A 21,040-nucleotide genomic window follows, 5' to 3' on the forward strand; every position below is an offset into this window, starting at 1 on the left:
AAACAGCACAGATTATTTGATATTATTATTATATATGTATATTCATTTGAACATCTTTGCTTTTGGTTACTCCGTTCTGCAGTGTATAAAGATTGCAGCACTTCAGTATAACAGCAGCAGCAGCTGTAATTAAGCTTGGCTAAAAAAAAAAGAAAAAAAACCAAATCTGACTACTACACTTATTCTGGATTTAGATCCAACTGTTCTCAAAAATTTTCAGAATTGGCTGTATTTACATTAGATAAGTATTTATCCACTTTGAAAGCATCCAGTCAAATTTTAGAGAGCAGTACTTTTTATGGAATATAGCATCTCTGTGGAGACGGGAATTGTTTTTCTTGAACTTCTGTGAAAAGTCAAACATTTTCAAGATTGTTTATTTATTTCCAAGTAGACTTCACAGAGTTAACATTCCTCTGGAGAGCCAAAGAGGAGAGAGGAATCTAGGAAGCAGTTCAGAGAAGTCTACTTTTATTTGCTATGAATAATTTCTTACAGGACTCTCTTTTCTTCCTTCAACTCTATAGGTAACCTAGAGATTATTTTCCCTAGTTCCTGGACTATTTTCTGAAAAATGTGTACCACAGTGTGTGTTTACCACTGTCAAAACAAAATCAATTTAGGGCCTTCTTAATAAGAAGCACATATGTGTTCATTCTAGCAAAGATGGCTTGGATGGATGTTAATCACATTAGTCTAATTTTAACAAATACTATTGCATACATAAATGAAAGTGTGGGTTTCTCAGACAGACAGACATTTCTGCAATAAGTGATCTGAGTGGGAATATTGTTGAGGAAAGTCTATATCACAGATGGTTTCTAGCTGCCCTATGTCTTGTAATGTTCATATATCAGAAAATTGTTTTAATTAGTTGTTAGACACTCTGAAATGTGAGCCTTAAGCTCACTTTGTTGTGGAAAAATAAGTCATCCAGAAACTGTTTTTAAACTATCATTCTTTACAAGAATGTGAGATATTGACGTAAGCTTCAGGTTTTATTGAACTTTTAAAACATCCTTTGTGTAATGGAACTGCATTTCTAATTTTTTAAGTCCAAACTTGAAGCAACCAATCTTTTAAAAGCTGCTCTAGAACCCCCACACATAGTCACTGGCTCTTCAGAAAAAAAGAGCACTTTGATGTGTGACCTCAGGAGCATTAAATGAAAGAGAGCTCACTAGAGCCTTAAGACTTTGAGCCACCACCTTGAGCTGATTGGCTTAGAAGCATTCCTCAAGGAGTTGCCATGACCTGCAAGTCACTGCCATCCCAACCACATATTAGCGCTGCTTGCAATCTGGACCTCATGACAGCTTTAAGCCCCATATCATCGACACATTGTCAGAAACAGCTGTTTCCACTCTACCACTTCAAAAGGGCTTGATTAAATGTCTTACTGTAACAACATATATAAAGACACACACATAGAATGAAGGGGAAAGGAGAAATGTACTTATAAGCAAAATAAATATAATTTCCACTAGATGGTTTAATCATGGTGTGAGGGGCTAAACTATTTCTTGACTTGAAGGGTTTATGTAATCAGTTAACACAATATCATATTAAAAAGCAGTTTCTACAAGTGCTTCTTTTGATTTTGCCTAGCACTAGAATACAGATTTTGTGTCATAGTCTCCAGGCTTATACTAAGCTGTCCAACAGCTGAAAGAATACTAGTGATTTCCAGATAATTGAGTATGTTTTTATAGCTTTCTTCTTGATAAAATGCTTTTGGTGCCTTCTTATGGCATATACACTTTGTATTCATGGCAAGATCTTGAAAAATGAATATGTTTCCTGCAGTACATACATCTTTAAAAAATAAAGTAGATGCTGGATTTTATGTTGAAACGTGACCAAATTGTGCTTTATTGTGATCGTTTCCTTAGATGTTTCAATGTCAGATATCTCTACGTGACTTCCTCCTAACTGTTTAGTTATTTGCTATTTTAGCTTGGGTAAATGTGAAAGAGATGGCCTTAATACATTTTGCCAGCGTTCTTAAAGGTATATCCGGGTTTTACCAAGGAGAATTTTCATAAAGCTTGTAAGAGTTCCTGCTATGTTAGTTCTGCTGCTGATGGTAGATAGATTGTGTACTAGTGATTCTTGATCAGTCTGCAGCTGATCCTCAATTGAGGAAAAGCAAGCACAGTTCCACACTTCTCAATCTTTTGCTCGTACTTTTCCACAGATATTGTAAATCCTGCACCAGTGATGTATCTATTGTTCCTGCAGATCTTTTAAGAAGATCTACCCAGTTCCCATTATCCATACCCAGCTAGGGTGTCTTGCCCAAAATACTCAAGAGCATGGTACAGACAAAGCTGACACAGTCAGTCATCTTCAGAAACCATGCATATTTCATTTCCATATCATTTATTATTACCTTTAAAGCATAGAAATGCAGAATGACTTGGGTTGGAAGGGACTTTATCACTATCACCTAGTTCCATTCCCTCAGCTGTGGACTGAGACACCTCCCACTAGATAGATCAGGTTGCTTGAAACTCCATCCATCTGGATTTGAAAAATTGCAGGGATGGGGCATCCACAGCTTTTCTGGACAACCTGTTCCAGTGTCTTGCAGCATCTGAGGTGTGGACTGAGATGTGAATGATCCAAACCATTTATTGCAGGTTCAGTCATCCCTTATATATGTTCACAAGTTTTCTCTTGTAACTTTCTCACCTGCCTTTACATGTCAATAAAACATTCCACAAACACTCCTTAACCTTGCATGCAGGTGCTTATCCAATCAGAGTCATGAGTCATTCCAATCCATGCACTCTCCCCCCAGTCAGGGACATTATCACACAGCCATCACAAAGCTTACTTAACTTTGTTTTTCTCTTCTGGAAGTGTCCTTGGTTTTCAGCATTGCTTTCTCATGCTGTTTATCTTGCTCTGCAGCTTCTGCTCTGAATATTCTTTCTTGAATCCTAACGATGTCTCACCATTCTTATAGTACATAATGTCTTCCTAAAATCTCATGTAAATCTACCTTCTATTATTTTAAAACCATTACCATTGTGTTCAATCACACAACATCCTTGATGAAGAATCATTTCCCATCTGTAGTGCCCCTTTAGGTAATTGAAGGATGTTATAAGGTGTCCCTGGCATCTTCTTCTCTACAGACTAAACACTCCCAGCATCCTCATCCTTTCTTTACAAAAGGGGTGCTCCAACCCTTGTGATCCTCCTCTGGACCTGCTTTAACAGGTTCTTATGTTGAAGAACCCAGAGCTGAATGCAGAGTTGGTGATTCACAAAGTTCATGAAATTCCCAGTTAAGAATTCTCATTCTAAAATGTTCTTTTGTAAGTTTACTTGTTTATTCAAGGTTACAGCAACACGACAGTCTTATATGTTTGTATATTTATTCCACAGAATAATCATGGAGTCCTATTTTTAGGTAGTATCAGGAACTGACTTGTGTCTGCTTTTACAGAAAATATGAAAGTGAGCCATATGGAGCAGGTGTAGCTTCTGCTGGTTGTCTGCCTGCCTTCTGAGCTGCTTCCAGCATCTCTTAGCAGCACTAGTTGTTGCTAAGGCTCGCATTGTGTAAATCTTCCTCTCAAGCATGAAAAACATTCTGCCTCAATGACATGAGTGGCTGTGGATTTCTTATAGTCCAGCATCACTCTTGACCTGCTGAAACTGTCTCCTTTTTTCTGTTGAAGTTATAAGAAAAATTCTCTCTTCCTGCTCTGTTGCTTTGTGAAGACTGAATCAATTGTTATAGGGCTTACAAAAATTTCAGGGACAAAATGTATAACATGGCTTCCTAATGAGAAGATGGGTATGACATGTGAATTGTACTTCCAGATGGCAAGGTCCTAGTGTTTTGATTTAAGATAGATATAGGGGTAAGTAGCTTATGGATTAGCTACTTACATGGATTAGCTCCACAGGGAGAAGAGACAGTAAAACACCTTGAGAAAAAAGGGTGCCATTTTCTGGTTGTTGCAAATTGGTTGGAATATCTCTTTTGACAGACAGTTAGAAGACTGGCTCTGAGGTTAGATATGAAAATAGGTATGACATGTATCAACCTTCCTAGCAGAAGGCTCAGGTAGCCTAAAGGTTGTGCGAAAGGGTTGAATTCCAGATAATTAATAATTACTTCATATAATCTGTCCTTCATTTCAGGTAGGAATAGTCTTCAGTGCTTTCACAGCAGTAGTCATACTCCTCCATGTAAGGAGCTTATAAGTACTTGTCCTCTCTCTGTGGTTCCAAAGCTAGAAACCTTTTAAATTGCTGTTTAGACTCCAGGCCCACATTTTTTTTTTCTAGTGGTGGGAGTTGTGCTTCAGCCATTCCAAGTCCTTTTGTTCTGCTCATTCCTGTCTGCAGCTGAGTGCAAGGGAGGTGTGTTGCCTCTGTCTAGTTACTGGGAGAAAATTGTATTTTTTCTTATGAACTAAATAGTTCTATCTGTATTAACAATTACATTTGCTTATTGACCTCTTAAGTATTTTAAAGACACATTTAGTTTTTTCAGCTTTGAGACAAGCCCCGTGTATGGGTTGTTTTTCTGAATCTTAAAGTGTTTTTACTTTTGTTTCTCACCTTCAGAAAAACAAACAAACAAACAAAAAAAACAACTGGCATGCATTTAAAAAAAAAAAAAAAAAAAGTATAATTTTCCATCCCTCTGATGTTTGTCAAGGGACAAAGAAAGAACACAAACTACTAGAGTGGGGATATTTACCTGTAATACTGGAGCTCAATATCGGGATGAGTTGTATAATTTGAAAACCAACTTACTCATCTGTGGAAAACACTGGATTTCCTTTGGGAAATACAAAACTGTATTTTATAGCCTTATCCCAGAACAGTTTATATGTGTTTTCTCATGCATGCTAGCAGCTCTGTGAAAACAAAGACTGAATGTGCTTTTGGGTGATTTTGGAATACTTCAGACTGGTTCTGGATATTGTGATTTATCTCATTTTAAGATACATGGAAGGAAAGTGAAAATCATTATTACAGTTGTCTTCTTCAGTTTCATGAGTGTTCTATTACAGGAAGCTCTTTTGTACTCTTTTCTTATGACTATGCAAGCAGTTAAATATGCAAATATCTGAGATCAGTTGGCTCATTCCATGTAATGGACAAGACTGGGAGTTAGAATGAAAATGTCCTTAAGTTGCTTCTTATTTCTCATCAAGAATAACTTGTTCTAAATCCGTGTAATCAATAGATTATTTTGTCCACGTAAGTTCTGATTGACTGAAAAGAAAATGCATTTGTTTTCTCTGCTTGCATTGGTGTAACAGTGTTGACTTGTTTAGAGTTACTTCTCTGCTTCTCCCATGTGAAACGTAAATTTGGCTCTGTTGTTATTGGTTTCTTCAAGTAAAGTAATGCAAACAGCTATGAATTCATCTTAATGTATAGATTTTCAAACAGTAAGCTTACATACTCAGAAATGTTGGTTCATTATTTTTAGTTTCCAGGCACCTACCTAGATACTTTAGTATATACACAACTCCCATTTTCAGTCGACATAAATACATTTCCTGCAAATTCTCAATTGCATGTGTAGAGTTCTTATCAGGTATTCAACTCAAGAAAAAAATTGACCATGTGACTAGACTTATAAGACCTTTTCTTTGCTTCACAGTAATTCATGTCATTGCTTCTGGGCAGTATGTACATTTGAGAACGTCTGTTTTCAAAGAAGAAGTACAGAACAAGTAAACTTTCATAAAAAAATCTCTATGTGGCCCAGTATGATTCTCGTAACTTAGCGCAGCCCAGGCAAGCCAAAAGGTTGGACACCCTTGATATTAAAAAAAGGAATCATTGTACTTTGAGGTGGCAGGAGGCAGTAGTTTGTGAAGACACAGTCTCTTTGCTCGGATCTTGGAAGATAAGATGATACATTATGGATAGACATGTACACTTCACTGTGATACACAGGCTCATAGTAATATAGCAGAGGATACTGTGCCGCCTGCATGAATTCCTGGAGAGAGCAAGATTGGCTTTGCAGTGTAAATGTAGCCCTTGGTGTCGATCAAAAGCAAAGTGCCATGAGATACAGAATTTGCAGCAGTAGATTAGCATTTCAGAAATTAAACCATCTGTTTGAACTCAATTAAAAGAGAATCCAGCAAGGTTTTTCCTAATAGAGTATTCTAGCGCTGATTCTGGAAACAATTTATTATGTAATTAGAACTTAAAAGAAAGTGTTTTTAATGCTCATTCAGTAAACTCAGCAGTACTACCTTCTCAGTAGGATGTTTTGCAAACAATAAATTCTTAATTTTCTTGCTTGTCTGTAGTTCTAATATATGTTGGAATGTTTTTTGGTGTTTTTGGTTTTTTTTTTTGGTTTTTTATTTGTTTGTTTTTTATGTAAGTTTCGGAGAACTCATGTTTGTGTTTCATGAGACGGTATTGATGCAACTGTTTTTGTTCCCCTATTCTCCCTATAGCATACACAAGAGATAGTCTAGAGAAAAAACTGTCTGAGATCTCCCTGTTTTGTGTGTTTACAGACTGTCAGGAAGAAGGCAGTGGGCAGGAGATGTGGGTGGCTGAAGTCATTTTCTTGTAATTTGTCTTTAGAAGTAAATTCAGTACCAGCCTGAATTTATTTCTCCCTGGGAAAGTTAGAGTCTAGAGGTCAGAAGTATGCTAATGAGAACAAGCAGTGGGGAGAGAATGGGTAGCTTTCCATTTCCTCTAAAGAACAGCCACTTTTTTTGAGACATTCTGTACCAGTGTATATTGATCAGTGCTGTGTTTATATGCTTCTATTCACCATGGTTAGTTTTACTGGAGAGCGAATATGCATTTAAGTTTACCTGTCATTTTGAAATGTACATTCCAGATAACAAATTGCTGTGTTATGAAGTTTAATCAGTCTTACTAATTCCAAAGGTGTTTCAGGAAAAATTGTCTTCCACTAACAGTATGTAGCTTTTATCTGACATTATGGTTTGTAACTGTGCCAGTTGCCCAAGTTGCTTTAAACTAAATGAAGAAAATTACAGACTGGAAATCTTGCCTAATGTAATAACAACAGAAAAAAAAGAAAATACACAATAAAAACTTATATTAAATTCCAGATTAAATTTTGCTGTCTGCCTCTTAGGTACTCTGGGGTGAATTAATGATGTATTTATGGTGGTTAACTGGTGAATGGTTTCTATAACTCAGATGTTCTGTACTGTATTTCTTCTTATTCTGATTCCGTTTACATACTTAAAGTTATCAGACTTATTTTTATCATATTTGAAAGATCAGCAAATGTTTCTTCTTTAATTCTATTTAAAAACTTCTATTCTAAAGTTTTCTTGCTAATTAATTCACAAATTGGTTATTTGTACCAAATACTTTCTGATGTCTTTACTTGATTGTCTACTCCAGTCAGCAGAGAACTCTGGGGCAGGCAAGCATGTAGTTTCAGTGAGTAATTTTTTATACTGAATTTCAGAGGCTGAAACTGAACTATGATTTTCTTTAACATGTGTAAATTGTCCTCCTATGCCTTAAGAAATAATAAATTATTATTTTTTCTTCTTTTAAAGAAGCAAATATTAATTATTGTGTCCATTTCTTAAAAATACTGTTGGTAAAATAAAGAAACCTGATGTTCATTAAACAGCAATTATTGGCATATGCATTATTAAGTGCAGACTTCCAGAGCAGTGTGTGTAGGTCTAACATTGAACACTTGCTGTAATTGATATTAATTACTTAGAAAGCACTGTAAATGTACATGTCATCGATCAATTGTAGTAAATAAGTCTGCTTTAGCAGTAAGTAGCTTTATTTTTTACAAGTCACAATCTTGTAAAAGCCTAGAAAGTGATTAGTGTCCAGTGGCCTCACTATTAGCAATGAAAAGACTGTATTTTAGGAACTACAACATTAAAATCTTAAAGCTGTAAGAATCAAAATTAAAACCTCGTATTTACCCTGCAAGTTAATAATTTTAATATGTACTGTGGATTTAATTGCTAAACACTTTACAGGGAACACCTGCAGGTTACTGGCTGCCAAAGTAAGGCTTGCATTCATATGAACTGTATGGAGTACTGTAATTCAGAACTGCTTTTAAGACAGAGGGTGGGCAAAACCTGTTTGCTCATGGTCATAGGCATGAAAGTGCTAGGAACCAGATGAAGGAAAAAGGGAAAAAAAAAAATAAAAAAATATTTGCAATCTTCTTTATGAACAAGATTTTTTCAACTTTTGTAGTTCTGTCAACTGTGTAATGAAGACATCACTGAAGAGTTTTGAAGAGTTTTGTTGTTTATTTTAAAAGTTAGGGAGCTCATTTTCATTTGTAAAACTGCCTTGGTTACATTTCTATTTGCTGAAGTTGGATTATTTGAGTTCGAAAATACCTTCAGTTGCTACTGCTAAGTAGTTATTGTTATGGAAATTGTTTCACTTCCTTCAGTAGACTTTAGTTGTACTTTTCTGGTAATTAAATTACTGCCTGTAGAGGAAAAATGTTTTGTTCTGTTGTCTAGGGAAAGTTAGTTAACAGAAATTGTCTGTGAAGGGGTAGAATGAAGGTTTAAGTTCATCCTAAAACGTGTTGCAGTGCCTAACCTACGATGTTTTCCTGTACCTTTTTTCCTGCTTCTGTAAAGCTCTAATATCACACTTCTTTATTATTATTATTATTATTATTGTTGTTGTTGTTGTTGTTATTATTATTATTATTTTCCCTGTGGACTTTTTAATAGTGAATGAGCATCATGTAAGTCTTCAGTCAATTTTTGAGATTCTTATTCTTCATGCTCAGAGCAAGATTATCAAGTTGGATAACGGTTTATGCAGTGTAAACTATGAAAATCTGAGTGCTTTACCTTACAACTACAAATACCTAAGTTGTTTCGGAAAACATACAGCAATATCAATGCTAATCAAGTTCTTTAGTGGTTAATTCACCTAACTACACTTGTCAGCTAAAGATGCAAAGCCTTGTTTGACACTTAACATTTCCTCTGAACACTTTGAGTCAAAATAATGGAAATCTTGTGATTTTGAGATTCCTTGAATTAGAAGTAAAATAGACCTTAAGTAGAATTAAGGGCCTGTCAACCTGACCTCAGTTCCAGGGAAGGTTGTGTAACAAATCATCTTGACTGAGATCACACAACGTTTACAATACAACTAGGGGATGAGACCTAGTCAGCATGGGTTCACGAAAGGCAGGTCCTGATTGACCAATCTGATCTCCTTCTATGATCTAATGCGGGTGATGTAGTTGTTGCTGTTGTTGTAGTAGTTGCTGCTGATGTAGTCTGCCTAGACTTCAGCAAAGCCTTTGACACTATCTCTCACAGTATTCTTCTGGAAAAGCTGGTACCTCGTAGCTTGGACAGGTGAACTCTTCACTGGGAAATGGCTGAAGGGCTTGGCCCTGAGAGTGGTCGGAAATGGAATTAAACCCAGTTGGTGTCCATTCATGAGTGGTGTTTCCCAAGGGTCGGTTCTGGAGACTGTCCTGTTTAGTATCTTTATTGAATACCTGGATGAGGGGTTTGAGTGCACCCTCAGTAAGTCTGCAGATGACAACAAGCTGGACTTGTCAGTCTACCCTACAGAGCTGTCTAGACAGGCTGGATAACTGGGCTGAGGGCAATAGGATAACATTCAAGAGGACTGAGTGCTGAGTTCTGCACTTTGGCTACAACAGCATGAGACAGTACTGCTGGCTTGGGACAGAGTGGCTGGAAGACTGTGTGGAAGAAATGAACCTGGGGGTGTTGGTTGATGCTCATCTGAACAGGAGCCAACAGTAAGCTCACGTGGAAAAGAAGGCCAATGGCATCCTGGCTTATATCAGAAATAGTGTAGCCAGCAGGTGCAGGGAGGTGATCAGCTTCCTTTACTCATCAGTGATGAAGTCACACCTTAAGTACTGAGTTCTGTTTTCGGTCCCTCACCGAAGTAAGTAATAAAGGCCTGGGAGCATGTTCAGACAAGGGGAGCAAAGCTGATGAGTCTGGAGCACAAGTCTCATACGGAGCAGCTAAGGAAACTGAAATTATTCAGTTTGGAGGAGGCTCAGGGGAGACTTTCTAGCTTTCTACAATTACCTGAAAGGAGCTTGTGGTGAGTTAGGAGTCAGTCTCTTTTCTTGCATAACTAGCAATAGGACTAGAGGTAATGGACTCAAATTGCCCCAGGGGAGGTTTGGGTTGGATATTAGGAAAAATTTCCTCTCCAAAGGAGTGCTCAGGCACTGGAACAGGCTGCCCTGGGAGGTGGTTGAGTCACTGTCGTTGGAGGTGTTGAAGAAACGTTTAGATATTTTACTAAGGTACGTGGTTTAATGGTGAATATTGGTTGCTCTGGATGATCTTGGAGGTATTTTCTAAACATTATAATTCTGTGATTCAATGATCTGTCTTTAGGGAGGAACACAAAGACATCCTTTTTTTCTTGTTTTCAAGGCTTAGAGGAAAAGTACATAAAAACTAACAGGTTCAATTTCATTTAAGAACACCTTTTTGTTGTTTAACTATGATATATTTCTGTTACTGAAAATGTTTGAGCTATTTATGTTTGTCACTATGGTAGTACAGATGACATTTCTGTTCAACAAGTTTCTCACTTGCTGAGAATGCAGAATTTCTTATTAGCACATAGGGTACTTGTTAAATCAGGTAAGGAAGTTGTCAAATGACATTTCCATACTATAATCATAGCTATGTATTAAAATGATCAAATTGCAGGCATCATAGAGCATTTGGATTTTGATAAATAAAAATTAAGTCATTTGAAGATTTTTATTATTTTTTTTTTATAAAACCCAGAATTGTTTGGAAAATTGAGTTAAGATTATCATAGGCTATACTGATGAAAACTTTTGAGCTGGAAAGCTACAAATTTTAATTAAAAACACTTTGAGGCCTGGAAAATGTTTGTTTATTTTTTTAATACAACCATAATATTAAATGCTTATCACATGTGTTCTGATTTAGCTTTTATTATGGTAATACAAGTATGTTATCTAAAAATTTCCATCAAGATGTCTATATAAACCAAGAGTGATTACTATGAGGGATTTTTTATTTTTTTTTTAAATCAAATAAATCAAACCAACTGATGCATAACCATTGATGAAAATATTTAGATATACAGAAATTACAAATATAAGTACATTTTTGTAGCACTTTTAAAGCTGCTGTGATTATCTGCAGCCTTTACCATTTCTAAGATATGCTTTTGTTAACTTACCAATACATAAAGCAGTATCCTCTGAACTTACGTAAAGGACAGTAGTAAGTAGCTTTTCAGCAGCAAGATACAACGTAACAATATATGGCTGTTTGGTTTTGGATAACTGTGGTTTTAAAACTCTGAGTATTTTCTGAATGTTAACATGAAAAAATAAAATCACAGAACAAAAAATCCCTATTTGCTGATTCTAAAATACCCCATACTGATGTGATAATTTGAAAAACAAAATAGACTGCTTTTCAAGTCCAAGTTCAGTGCTCTTTCTCATCTCTCAACCCCTAATGATACTGATCCTGGGTTAGGGGGTGGGGGAAAGTGTCCCTTCATTTTTGCAGTTTCTGGTTTTAGGTGTAAATGTTTTGTAGCTTTTGATTTTAGGCAGGAAAGTTTCCAGTGTTCAAAAGTGCACAAGATTAGATCCATACAAACATTTTCACATGTATTCTCTTTGCACAAGACAGGTAAAAGTGCTATCTGCTTTTACTGTCATGATAAAAATGTATAAATGTAAAAGTAAGTAAATAAATACACAACAAACCAACCAAAACAACAACCAGCCAACAAACAAAAACAACTAACAAGCAAAGCCGTGTGACCTCAAATTTATGTAGTACCATCTGTTGGTAAGGTGACCAGATGTTGGTCCTTCCTTCTGCCTTTATCCTAACTTGAGATCAGTACATAAACAGCATTCCACGGAAATGGTATTTTTCTTACCTACTTTCCCACTTTCGTATTTTGTCTGTTTTGATTTTACACACACACACACACACACACACATGCACATATATATGGAAGATGTTTATTTTTTGCTCTGCAGATTAATAGTTTGTAAGACTGGTAATTTAAATATGACTAGAACACTAAATGAAGACTATTTCTTCAATGGAATATAATTAAGTAGCTGAGGCTATTCTCTATCAGACTTAAGTACTGTTGTACTCGCAAATGTTGTAACTAAATCCAAGGGTCCACTCTCCTCTGGAGTCCAGGTTTGTTGCTGCTTAGATTTATATAGCAATGTATGTTAGTCAGCCTCATATAATTAGGTTGGGACATGGGTTTCCTTTACAGCAAGATGTTTAGGTACTTATCTGACTAGTGCAATCGTGGAAACTGTGCTCTTCAGAACATTTGTTCAAAATAGTAGTTGCAAGGAGCATGTTTTTCTCTTCATTTCCTATCTTTGCTATTTAAGCTGAAGGCAGTTGTCAACACAAAAACGCATTTGCAGAAATCATTCGCAGGCAGACTTGCAATTAAATATGTACTTAACTACCATAAAGGAGTTGCAAAGCATTCCTTCGTTTTAAGAAGGAGTTTGCAAAGACGCTGATGTTTTTATTTTACAGCAGGACTGAATGTTTTGCAGTCTGGGCTGATGACACAGGAAATCCCTCTCAGCTGTGAATTTTACGCTTTTTTATTCTCTCTGATCCATAATGTTTAGCCATACATCCTGTCATCTTTTTCCAGAATGCCTTTTCCACCAAGTTATCAGATCTTAGACAATTTACTGTTCTCATCTCAAGCAATTTTCTGGAGATAGTTGCTTTAGTGAGGATTAATGTGCTTTTTGGAACAAAATGCCAGATGAGGTATATGCGAACTTCACTTCGTAATAGATTCAGCAGCTGTACAGCATAGAGAACCAGCTAAAAAACAGGACTATCTGGAAGCAGTAGCTGTCACTTGGCTTATCTGGCAACACTTAATTACCTCTATGAAAAGGTCTGTGTCCATGTATCAGTCTCTTTGCTGAATTTATAGTTGTATTAGTGAAACAACACTGGAGAGTAAGATCCACTTGGTAGCTGCCATCTCTGTGGATATCTCTTCCTCATCCTTCCCTCCCTCATGCACTTTAAGGTTGTATGCTTACATCATGGACAACCCCTAGGTCATGGTTTCACTCAGATGTTTTGAGGTCTGTCAAAAGTGCCACACCCTGAAATTATTCTATAGTTCAGTTATCTTTAGCAATAAAAAAAGGAGCTGATGACATTTTGATTGCATTCAGATTTGCCTCAGAAAATACTATACTGTGCATTAATACCAGTAATAAAAATTCAGGTAAAAATTCTGCTAGGAAGATAAATAAGGCATTACAGCACATTGTGCCATGATTATTGATAAGGTGGGGCAGTCCGCGATGCTTTGTGTTCATCCTTTATGAAGCATGCTGCTTCATTACTTTTTGTATCACCTGTGTCTTCAGTTATTAAAGGAAAATAGCTTATTTCTTCATTTTTACACAAAAGTGCTGCGATGAAATACTCAGATGTGACATTTACTGTCTTTCTCTAAGTACTTAAAAGAACAAGGATCCTTAATTGCGCTGTTAAAACAAAACAGTTAACCTTTGTGTTTTTGATAAGTTTGCCATGCTGATTACAGAATTCATTAAACAGTCCTAGGTTTGTTTTGAAACATCTACATGATTATGCACAGAAGTAATTCATTAAGAGCAAGACAAATGTTGGCAGCATCTTTTCAATGACCTTTGAAAATTGCTAAGTGAGAACTAGCTTGCAGTTGCAATTCTATTGGAGTATAAACTGGCATGATTTTTGTTAGAAGTACACCAAGAGCAACAAAATGCATTTTCATCTCAGAATCTGTCACTCTGACCTTGTAGCATCAAGCGATGTACATCATCTGTAAGATCAACTTTGGGGAAAAGATTTTCCAACTTCATTGGTAGCTTTTGGGCTTTTCTTGGATATAGCTATTTGCCATCCAAAAGCTATTTTTTTAAAAATAGGTTATATGTATTTCTTTGTTTCTCTTTATTTAACTTCTTAGGCTTACATTATCTTCTTCCGTTTGGGACTTTTCATTTAATATGGCTTTTGTTGTACATGGAGCCTGAGATGAACAAGATATCACTGCACCTACTGTGTTAGTAAGATTCATGATGCTGGTGACTCCAATACTGTACTTGGTTATATTAAGATTATCCTGAAGTACTACTTGGAATTATTTTGATTTATTTCGGGATTCCACAGTGCATTTTACAGAACAGTTTAATTCATGTTAAAAAACGCTCATGCCCCTAGGCTCTCCTTTTATTTTGGTGGTGTGGAGAAACTTTGAAAGAATTGTCATCAGTGTGAACCAAAACCACCTCAGGCAACTAAGGCATGCCTTTTGTTATTTTGTTTTTCATTAATTACTCCATTATTTCTTTCCCTTCAGCCCCCAACGCTACCCCCCAAAAACCCACTAAGGAAACCAGCGTACCACAATAAAAATGCTAATAAAGGAAATCATTCCCAATAGAACATAAAAGACAGCATTTATAACCCTGATAGAAATGCCAGTCAGCTTTTTTGATGTAAAGCATCTGTCTCCAAAAGGAAATGAAGGAAGGACTGTTTCTCCTTTCAAGTCTCTGAAGTAGTAGGTGGTGTCATTTGCTATACAGTGCTACAAGTCTCTTGTTATTGCACTGGTAGCTGCCGACTGCCTTTGTTAACATACTGAAAAGTTTTATCAGCTGTGTTTAATAAAAGAAAATGTATGTGAAGAAAAACTATAGCAAATGTCTCTTTCTCTCTTCCCTCCGACTGTCATATATAGCTGTCAGGGAGTGATGACACTGATGCGTAATCTTTCATATTCTTGTGAGAAGAATGTGATTCTTGTGACTCCAGCAATAAACTGTAGATTTAGGGGTGACAGATGCTCTAAGAGGTCAGAGAGCAGTCTTTCAGCTATCCTCAGCACATCCTCACCTGAGGGATGAAGGGGATTATGTGAGCTTCTGTCATTATCTATTTGCATGGATACATTTTCATAGAAGATTAATGACCTAAAATTTGCTGGGCCTCTGGGAATTCAGAGGTGATACAAAGAAGCTGAAAAATTTCATACTCAATTAAAAGGCATGGAGATCATTGTTCTTCTAGGTATTTTTGTTGCTTGCTGTAGTAAGATGATAAGTACATGGCAAGAGAGTTTTCTTAGGTAGGTGTACAGTCATATATATGACTTTATTTAGAGTACTTAATTAGTACCATACACATACCATGTCTTGAGCGTTGTGTGAAGGAAATTGAGACAAATTCTGGAAACGATATGAGAAAACTGTCTTACTTCTAAGTAAGTCTGTGAATGTTACAGAATTAGAAATGGTCACTTTAAAAGTATGTCTTACTTAATATCAATTTTTCTAGGTACATGTTCTGTTAATTCTTATCTATTGTTAAGTGTTGTCTACTATCTACATCTGCACAAAATTATACCTTGAGAAAAAAGACAGCTCTTTGTCAATAATTGAGGTCTTGAAAAAAACTGATCACAAGCTCTAATCAGGCAAACAAGTAGCACAGTTAGAGAGTATGGACCATTCTACTTAACACAAATACAGAAAATTATCTCAAACAATCTCCAGTCTAAAATTAAATGAATGAATAAAATATATGGATACTTGGACAGCCATCCATTTGCAGTGAAGCTATTTGCCTGTGATTCTTCATATATATCACTTCAGTTAGCACTTAGAACTTCTATAATTAAGGAGTATGTTAATTCTTTATAAAACAGTATATACTGCTGGCACTGAGAAGGGAAAACTGTGATAATGTGGCTTCTAATATATGTTGTCTCTAGCAAAGGTTAATATTTCAAGGGCTTATTTTTCCTTCTCTATGTGGCACGTGACTAAAGAAAAAGTTTTGGAGAAAAATAAATAGAAAGAAATACAGCTTATAGTCCAGCTGGGGATTTGGGGTGTGTGTGGGGGGGTGTTATTTTGGTTTCTTTTGTTGTTGTTTTTGTTGGTGGTGTTTTTTCTTTTTTCTTGTTGTTGTTGTTTTGTGGGTATCTGTGTGGGTTTTTTTATTTATTTGTTTTTTTTTACATAGAAACAAACATCTGTGTTGGGGTGAGGGAAATTAATCTATCAGAGTTAACTAAGATAAATTAAATCTAAAAGTAATATCTACAGGTGTTTACATTGGAAGAGTTAAATTAATTTTCTTTTGCTCTGGAAGCAAGTTTTTCTGAAAACTTGATGCATTGTTGTCCTTGTCAGTTTTTATGATGCATATCTTAATAGGAGAAAACAAACAGGAAGAAAGGTGAGAAAATATGGCATATTTGTAGGATATAAAAGTCAAGTATTTTCTGAGCAGGATTTCCACTGCAAAATTTAGGTTTTGAACAAAATGTTTATTTATGTATTTATTTTTGAAAGCTGAATAAGAAGAATAAGAGTAATGAGTTTAATTTGCTAGTGAATAGGTTTGGAACATAGGTAAATCTTCTTCACTCAATTGACTTCCTAGTACGTTAGTCTGGGAGACCATCCCTAGTGCATATTTTATTGTCATCCTACCTACCATATTGTCACTGAAGGACTTTTTGAGCATTTTGCATCCCCATCCATAATACTCTCTAGCTGAGTTTCCATATGCGTCAAATCTTAAGTCCTGGTGAGTGATGTCTAAAACATTTAAATGTCATGAAAAGCCTTTTATTCCATAGTGGAGTAATCTTGGAATTAAAAAATGAAAACAGGAAACATTTTCTTTTAGCTGAAGATGGAATATCTGTTAGTGTAGTTTCATGAATTTGTTGTAAGTTTTTCACATGTTTGTTATTAAAATAATGTTTCCACCACTGTAAATTGTATTCAGTCATTCATTAAGAAATAAATGCCATGGCCTTAATCTAAATGGATATCCTAGAACTCCTGAACATCCTTATAATCTGAGAACAGATTGTATTTTCTACTATTTATAATTAAGACAGAGAAAAAAGGGATGAGTTCCAATGTGCTAACTATTCCCACTAATTATAAATTCTTTATTGGCAGCGGGTTGAATCAAAATTAAATTCCTGTCTTTAATCCATTCTTGGACTACTTTAATTTTCTCTTGGAAGCTGTGCTATGCTGACATTACCACATGTAAAGCTTGATGAGGTCTGTGTTTTCTCATTAAAGGGAGAATTCTGTGTCTGTAGACACCAGAACTTGCCCTGTTTTAAGCACAAAGTACACAACAGCTGTTCAGAAATCTTTTCTTGTTATCTCTATTTGCTTAAATTGCTAAACTGCTTTCATGAAGTCTGCAAACATAAGGTAATTGTTTAAGTGGAAGAAGATTGTTTGAAAAGAAAAACTGATAATATACTTAATATTTCTCCTTCCTATTTTCTTTTTTGTACCAGTATCCAGCTGCCTTAATGAATCTTGGAGCCATTCTCCATCTGAATGGTAAACTGAAAGAGGCTGAAGAAAACTACCTCCTTGCTCTTCAACTTAAGCCTGATGATGTCATCACTCAGTCCAATCTTCGCAAATTGTGGAACATCATGGAGAAACAAGGTTTAAAGACATCCAAGACATGATGCAGAAAAATCTAAGTTTTTTTCTTATGTTGCTTTATAACTAGAATTTCCATACAGTTGTCTGAACAGAGAACTCATCAGACTTGACTGCAAGGTTCAGAAGTTTTGGTTGCTGCTAGGTGATGCTATTCTGCTTTTTGCCTTTTTTGTTGTTACTGTTAGATTTAAAAAAAAAAAAAAAAAAAAAAAAAAAAAAAAAAGGGAGATGGAGCTATTCATGAAGGACTTTGGTGTTAGCCTGCAAAACGATTTCGAACCACAGAACTTGAAAGAAGGTGTCCTGGCATATTTGAAAAATCATTGCAAATTCCGTATTGCTCACTTCTGTGTGGGTACTTGAAACATATACTGATATACTGTCAGAGAAACACTAATGGGAATTTATACAGTATACACTAAATCATATGGGAGTAAAAGTGGGTAATGGGAGCTCATTAGAATACTGTAACTCATTAAAATGTATACTAAATCTGGTGTGTTTGCAGTTTGTCTTAATGCTGCTGTATCTCACTCTAAGACCACTTGTTTACCAATTCACGGCTTGTAAGGCCAATTTTTATTTTTATAAAATCTGTTGTTTGTGTTTAGATGGTGGCATTCAAGAAAATAATTTTTTACTGCAAATATGCATATTATTTCTACTTATTTTATCACAATTCCTTTGAAATACATGGTGAAATGGTTGTGGGGTTGTCAGAATGAGCAAGCAATTGCCCAAGTTCTACATCACACATGTATGCAGAATCTAAAAAGAGGAAAAGGCATGATGTAGCAATACATGTGAGACTGATGTTTGCCCCAGTATCAAATGAATGTGGTCAGATTGTCATCTTAAGAAAAAAAAGACTGTCTGGATTCTGCATCCAGTATTTTTGCAATAAGTCATCCAAGTGAGATTTGAAAATATTTGTTTGTGTATATTCTACATAGACTTCATGAGCAACTCAGTGAAAAGGGAATGTTACGCATTGGTGGAGCTAGAAAATAGCCCAAGGGAATGGATTAGGTTATATCCAAAACATCATAGATAAAGATTAATGTGTAACTGGTTTCCAGTTACTTTTCATAGTGGTGTTTTAAAAACATATTACCTATTCAAATTCTAACCAAATATTAGAATTCTGTTTGTATTCTGATGTGTACTAGCAGCAGAGCTGTCAAATATCTAAATATGCTTTTGGTGAGGTTCTGTTTATTTCTAATTCAGAACAATTTGGCCTAATTACTGTTTTATTCTTCAGTTTATAAATGTACAAATAATTTATTTTAAGTCGCAGTGTATTGATGATTCAGTCCTTTTTTTTTATTTCATTTTTTTCTTTTTTTTTCATTTCTTTTTTTTTTTTTCCTTTTTTTAATTTTTTATTTTCTTTTTATTTTCTTTTTTCTTTTTCTTCCCAGGCCATTTGTTAACTGTTCTCTTTCTTTGGAATAAGTATTATTGCTTTTAAGAAAATGTACTATTTCATTTAACGATCTGTTGATATGTGCTTCAGTGTTTATTTCATAACAGTAGACGTAATGTTAAAGTGGTAGAGCACCTTGAACTGAAGCTTTTTCAGGATATTCTGCTAAAACCTCATTATTACTGAGGAAATTTTGTTGTTTTGTTATTTGTTCTTTTTCTTCCTAACTACTAAGCACCATTCCAATGAAACAATAGAGAAGAATACTTTGCTGTATTTATTTATTTATTACTCAACTACAGCAATGTTACCTGCTATTACTGCAATAGTCTTTTGGTTTTGCTTCATTGTTTTTTGATTTTTGTTTTTTTTTAATTTGGCTTTCCTGGCATTTTTTGTGTAGTTAGTGTGTTTACCATATTGGGAAAGGGGACATTTCTCTACCATCTCAGTCATTCTCCCATTATATCTGGATTTTAAATCTGTACTGAAACAGGTTGAGGAATGGCTCTTTCAGTCGCTATAGTAAAAATGCAGTAGTGTGTCTTTCCTTTTCTTTCCTCTTGCTCACTAAAATATCATATTGCTATGTTCACAAGAGGCCTACCATAAGGGCCAGAGGGGCAAGGTTGTTTAGTTTTGTCGAATGTATCAAGTTTTTCTCAAATAATGTTATGGCTGGAAAAGCAAAGTGGAAGGGTCAAGAGTTGAATTTGTACTTTATCATTGAAATCAGTGGTAGAACACAATAGTAGCTTGAACTTATTTTCCTGCTTTACTGACTTTCTGGAAAATGTATAGAATTCAGTAAAAAACTGTGTACTCAACATCCATCAAACTCTGATGGCTTCTTGGTCTTAGCCATTCACTATGTTATATGTTTCCTTCAACTTGTACTCATTCTTGTTTATTAACTTTTATTCATTGCACAAAATAGGGAAAGGGGGAGCACTCGTATGATGCAATGTCATGCTTGCATTGATAAATCTTTTTATTTGTTTCCTTAAGAAAAAAAGAAAAAAAAAAAAAAAAAAAAAGAGAGAGAGAAAAGGACTAGCGTAAATTTAACAAGTATGTCCCTGAATATGTTTTTTTAATATAAGTCTGGGCTTGATAACTTTCTTCTTTTGGGATGAATTTAAAACATGTTTAAAATCTGTCTCTCTGCTCAGGGATTTATGGTGGATTATTGCAGACAGTGCTAAAAAATAAAAGAGCACAAAACAAGTTTACTAAATTAAAATTTTATTTTTTGAAAAACTGTTATTTGTATAAATTATCAGATTTGTAGGCTTTCCTTTTTGTAGAAATAATTGTTTACGTGCCAGATAAGAGAATTTCAATTTTGTTTTCAATAATAAAGCATTGATAACTAACACAGTGTGCATTCCTTTATCTGTTACTGTAACAACTCTATTTTTTCAATTATTATTCTTATGTAGTGAGTTACATTGGCTGTTCGAGGTATAAGAAAACCATGTAGCTTAAGATGTTTTGTAGCTGGCTTTTTCTGTATTCTTTTTACCTCTATTACTCATTTGATATTTTCAGAAAGGTTCTCTGGAAGCATTTTGATATCCCTAATCACTAATTCTTGCCAAAAGTGTTATGGTAACTATTACATTTAAACTTTTTTTAAACTTCATGGGAATAAGAGCTTACAAATAAGTTATGCTTATAATTTATTTTTATATTAATATACAAATGTGACCTCACATAAATTGTTTCTAAAATTTGTAGTTGTCTACATAAGCCGAAAAGAAGTCTCGGCTTTACATGCACTGACTTTTTAGTGTTTGAGATCACCTTTCTCTGATGCTATGTTGTTACATGATTGATTTTAAAATCCACCTTATTCCTACACAGGAGGTGTCATGAAGATAAATGCTTCTTTGATCCTCTGTGGATTTTTTCCTTCATCTTTCATGGACAGACCCATTTTAGTTCAGTGGACCCAACAGCAGTTTTCTGCTACCTACCTAGACCTGTTGCATTCAGGTACTGTGCATTGATGGATTTGCTCTACAGTTGAAAAACATCAATGG

At 35.2% G+C, this 21,040-nt stretch overlaps 1 protein-coding gene across 4 annotated transcripts in view; it reads left to right on the top strand.

Moving 5' to 3' along the window:
* TMTC2 (transmembrane O-mannosyltransferase targeting cadherins 2) overlaps positions 1 to 20,371 on the top strand; it is a 242,375-nt gene extending 222,004 nt beyond the window's left edge. For all 4 annotated transcript variants that reach the window (XM_015857488.3, XM_015857482.3, XM_085537860.1 and 1 more), the window contains one exon: positions 17,410 to 20,371. In XM_015857488.3, coding sequence (XP_015712974.2) covers positions 17,410 to 17,589 — 180 coding nt within the window. In that variant the 3' untranslated portion in view covers positions 17,590 to 20,371. The remainder of the gene's footprint in view (positions 1 to 17,409) is intronic.
* The last annotated feature ends 669 nt before the right edge of the window (positions 20,372 to 21,040 follow it).

The sequence above is a fragment of the Coturnix japonica genome, chromosome 1, assembly GCF_054131305.1.
Source record: "Coturnix japonica strain WE chromosome 1, WE-NBRP24, whole genome shotgun sequence".
Taxonomy (NCBI): domain Eukaryota; kingdom Metazoa; phylum Chordata; class Aves; order Galliformes; family Phasianidae; genus Coturnix; species Coturnix japonica.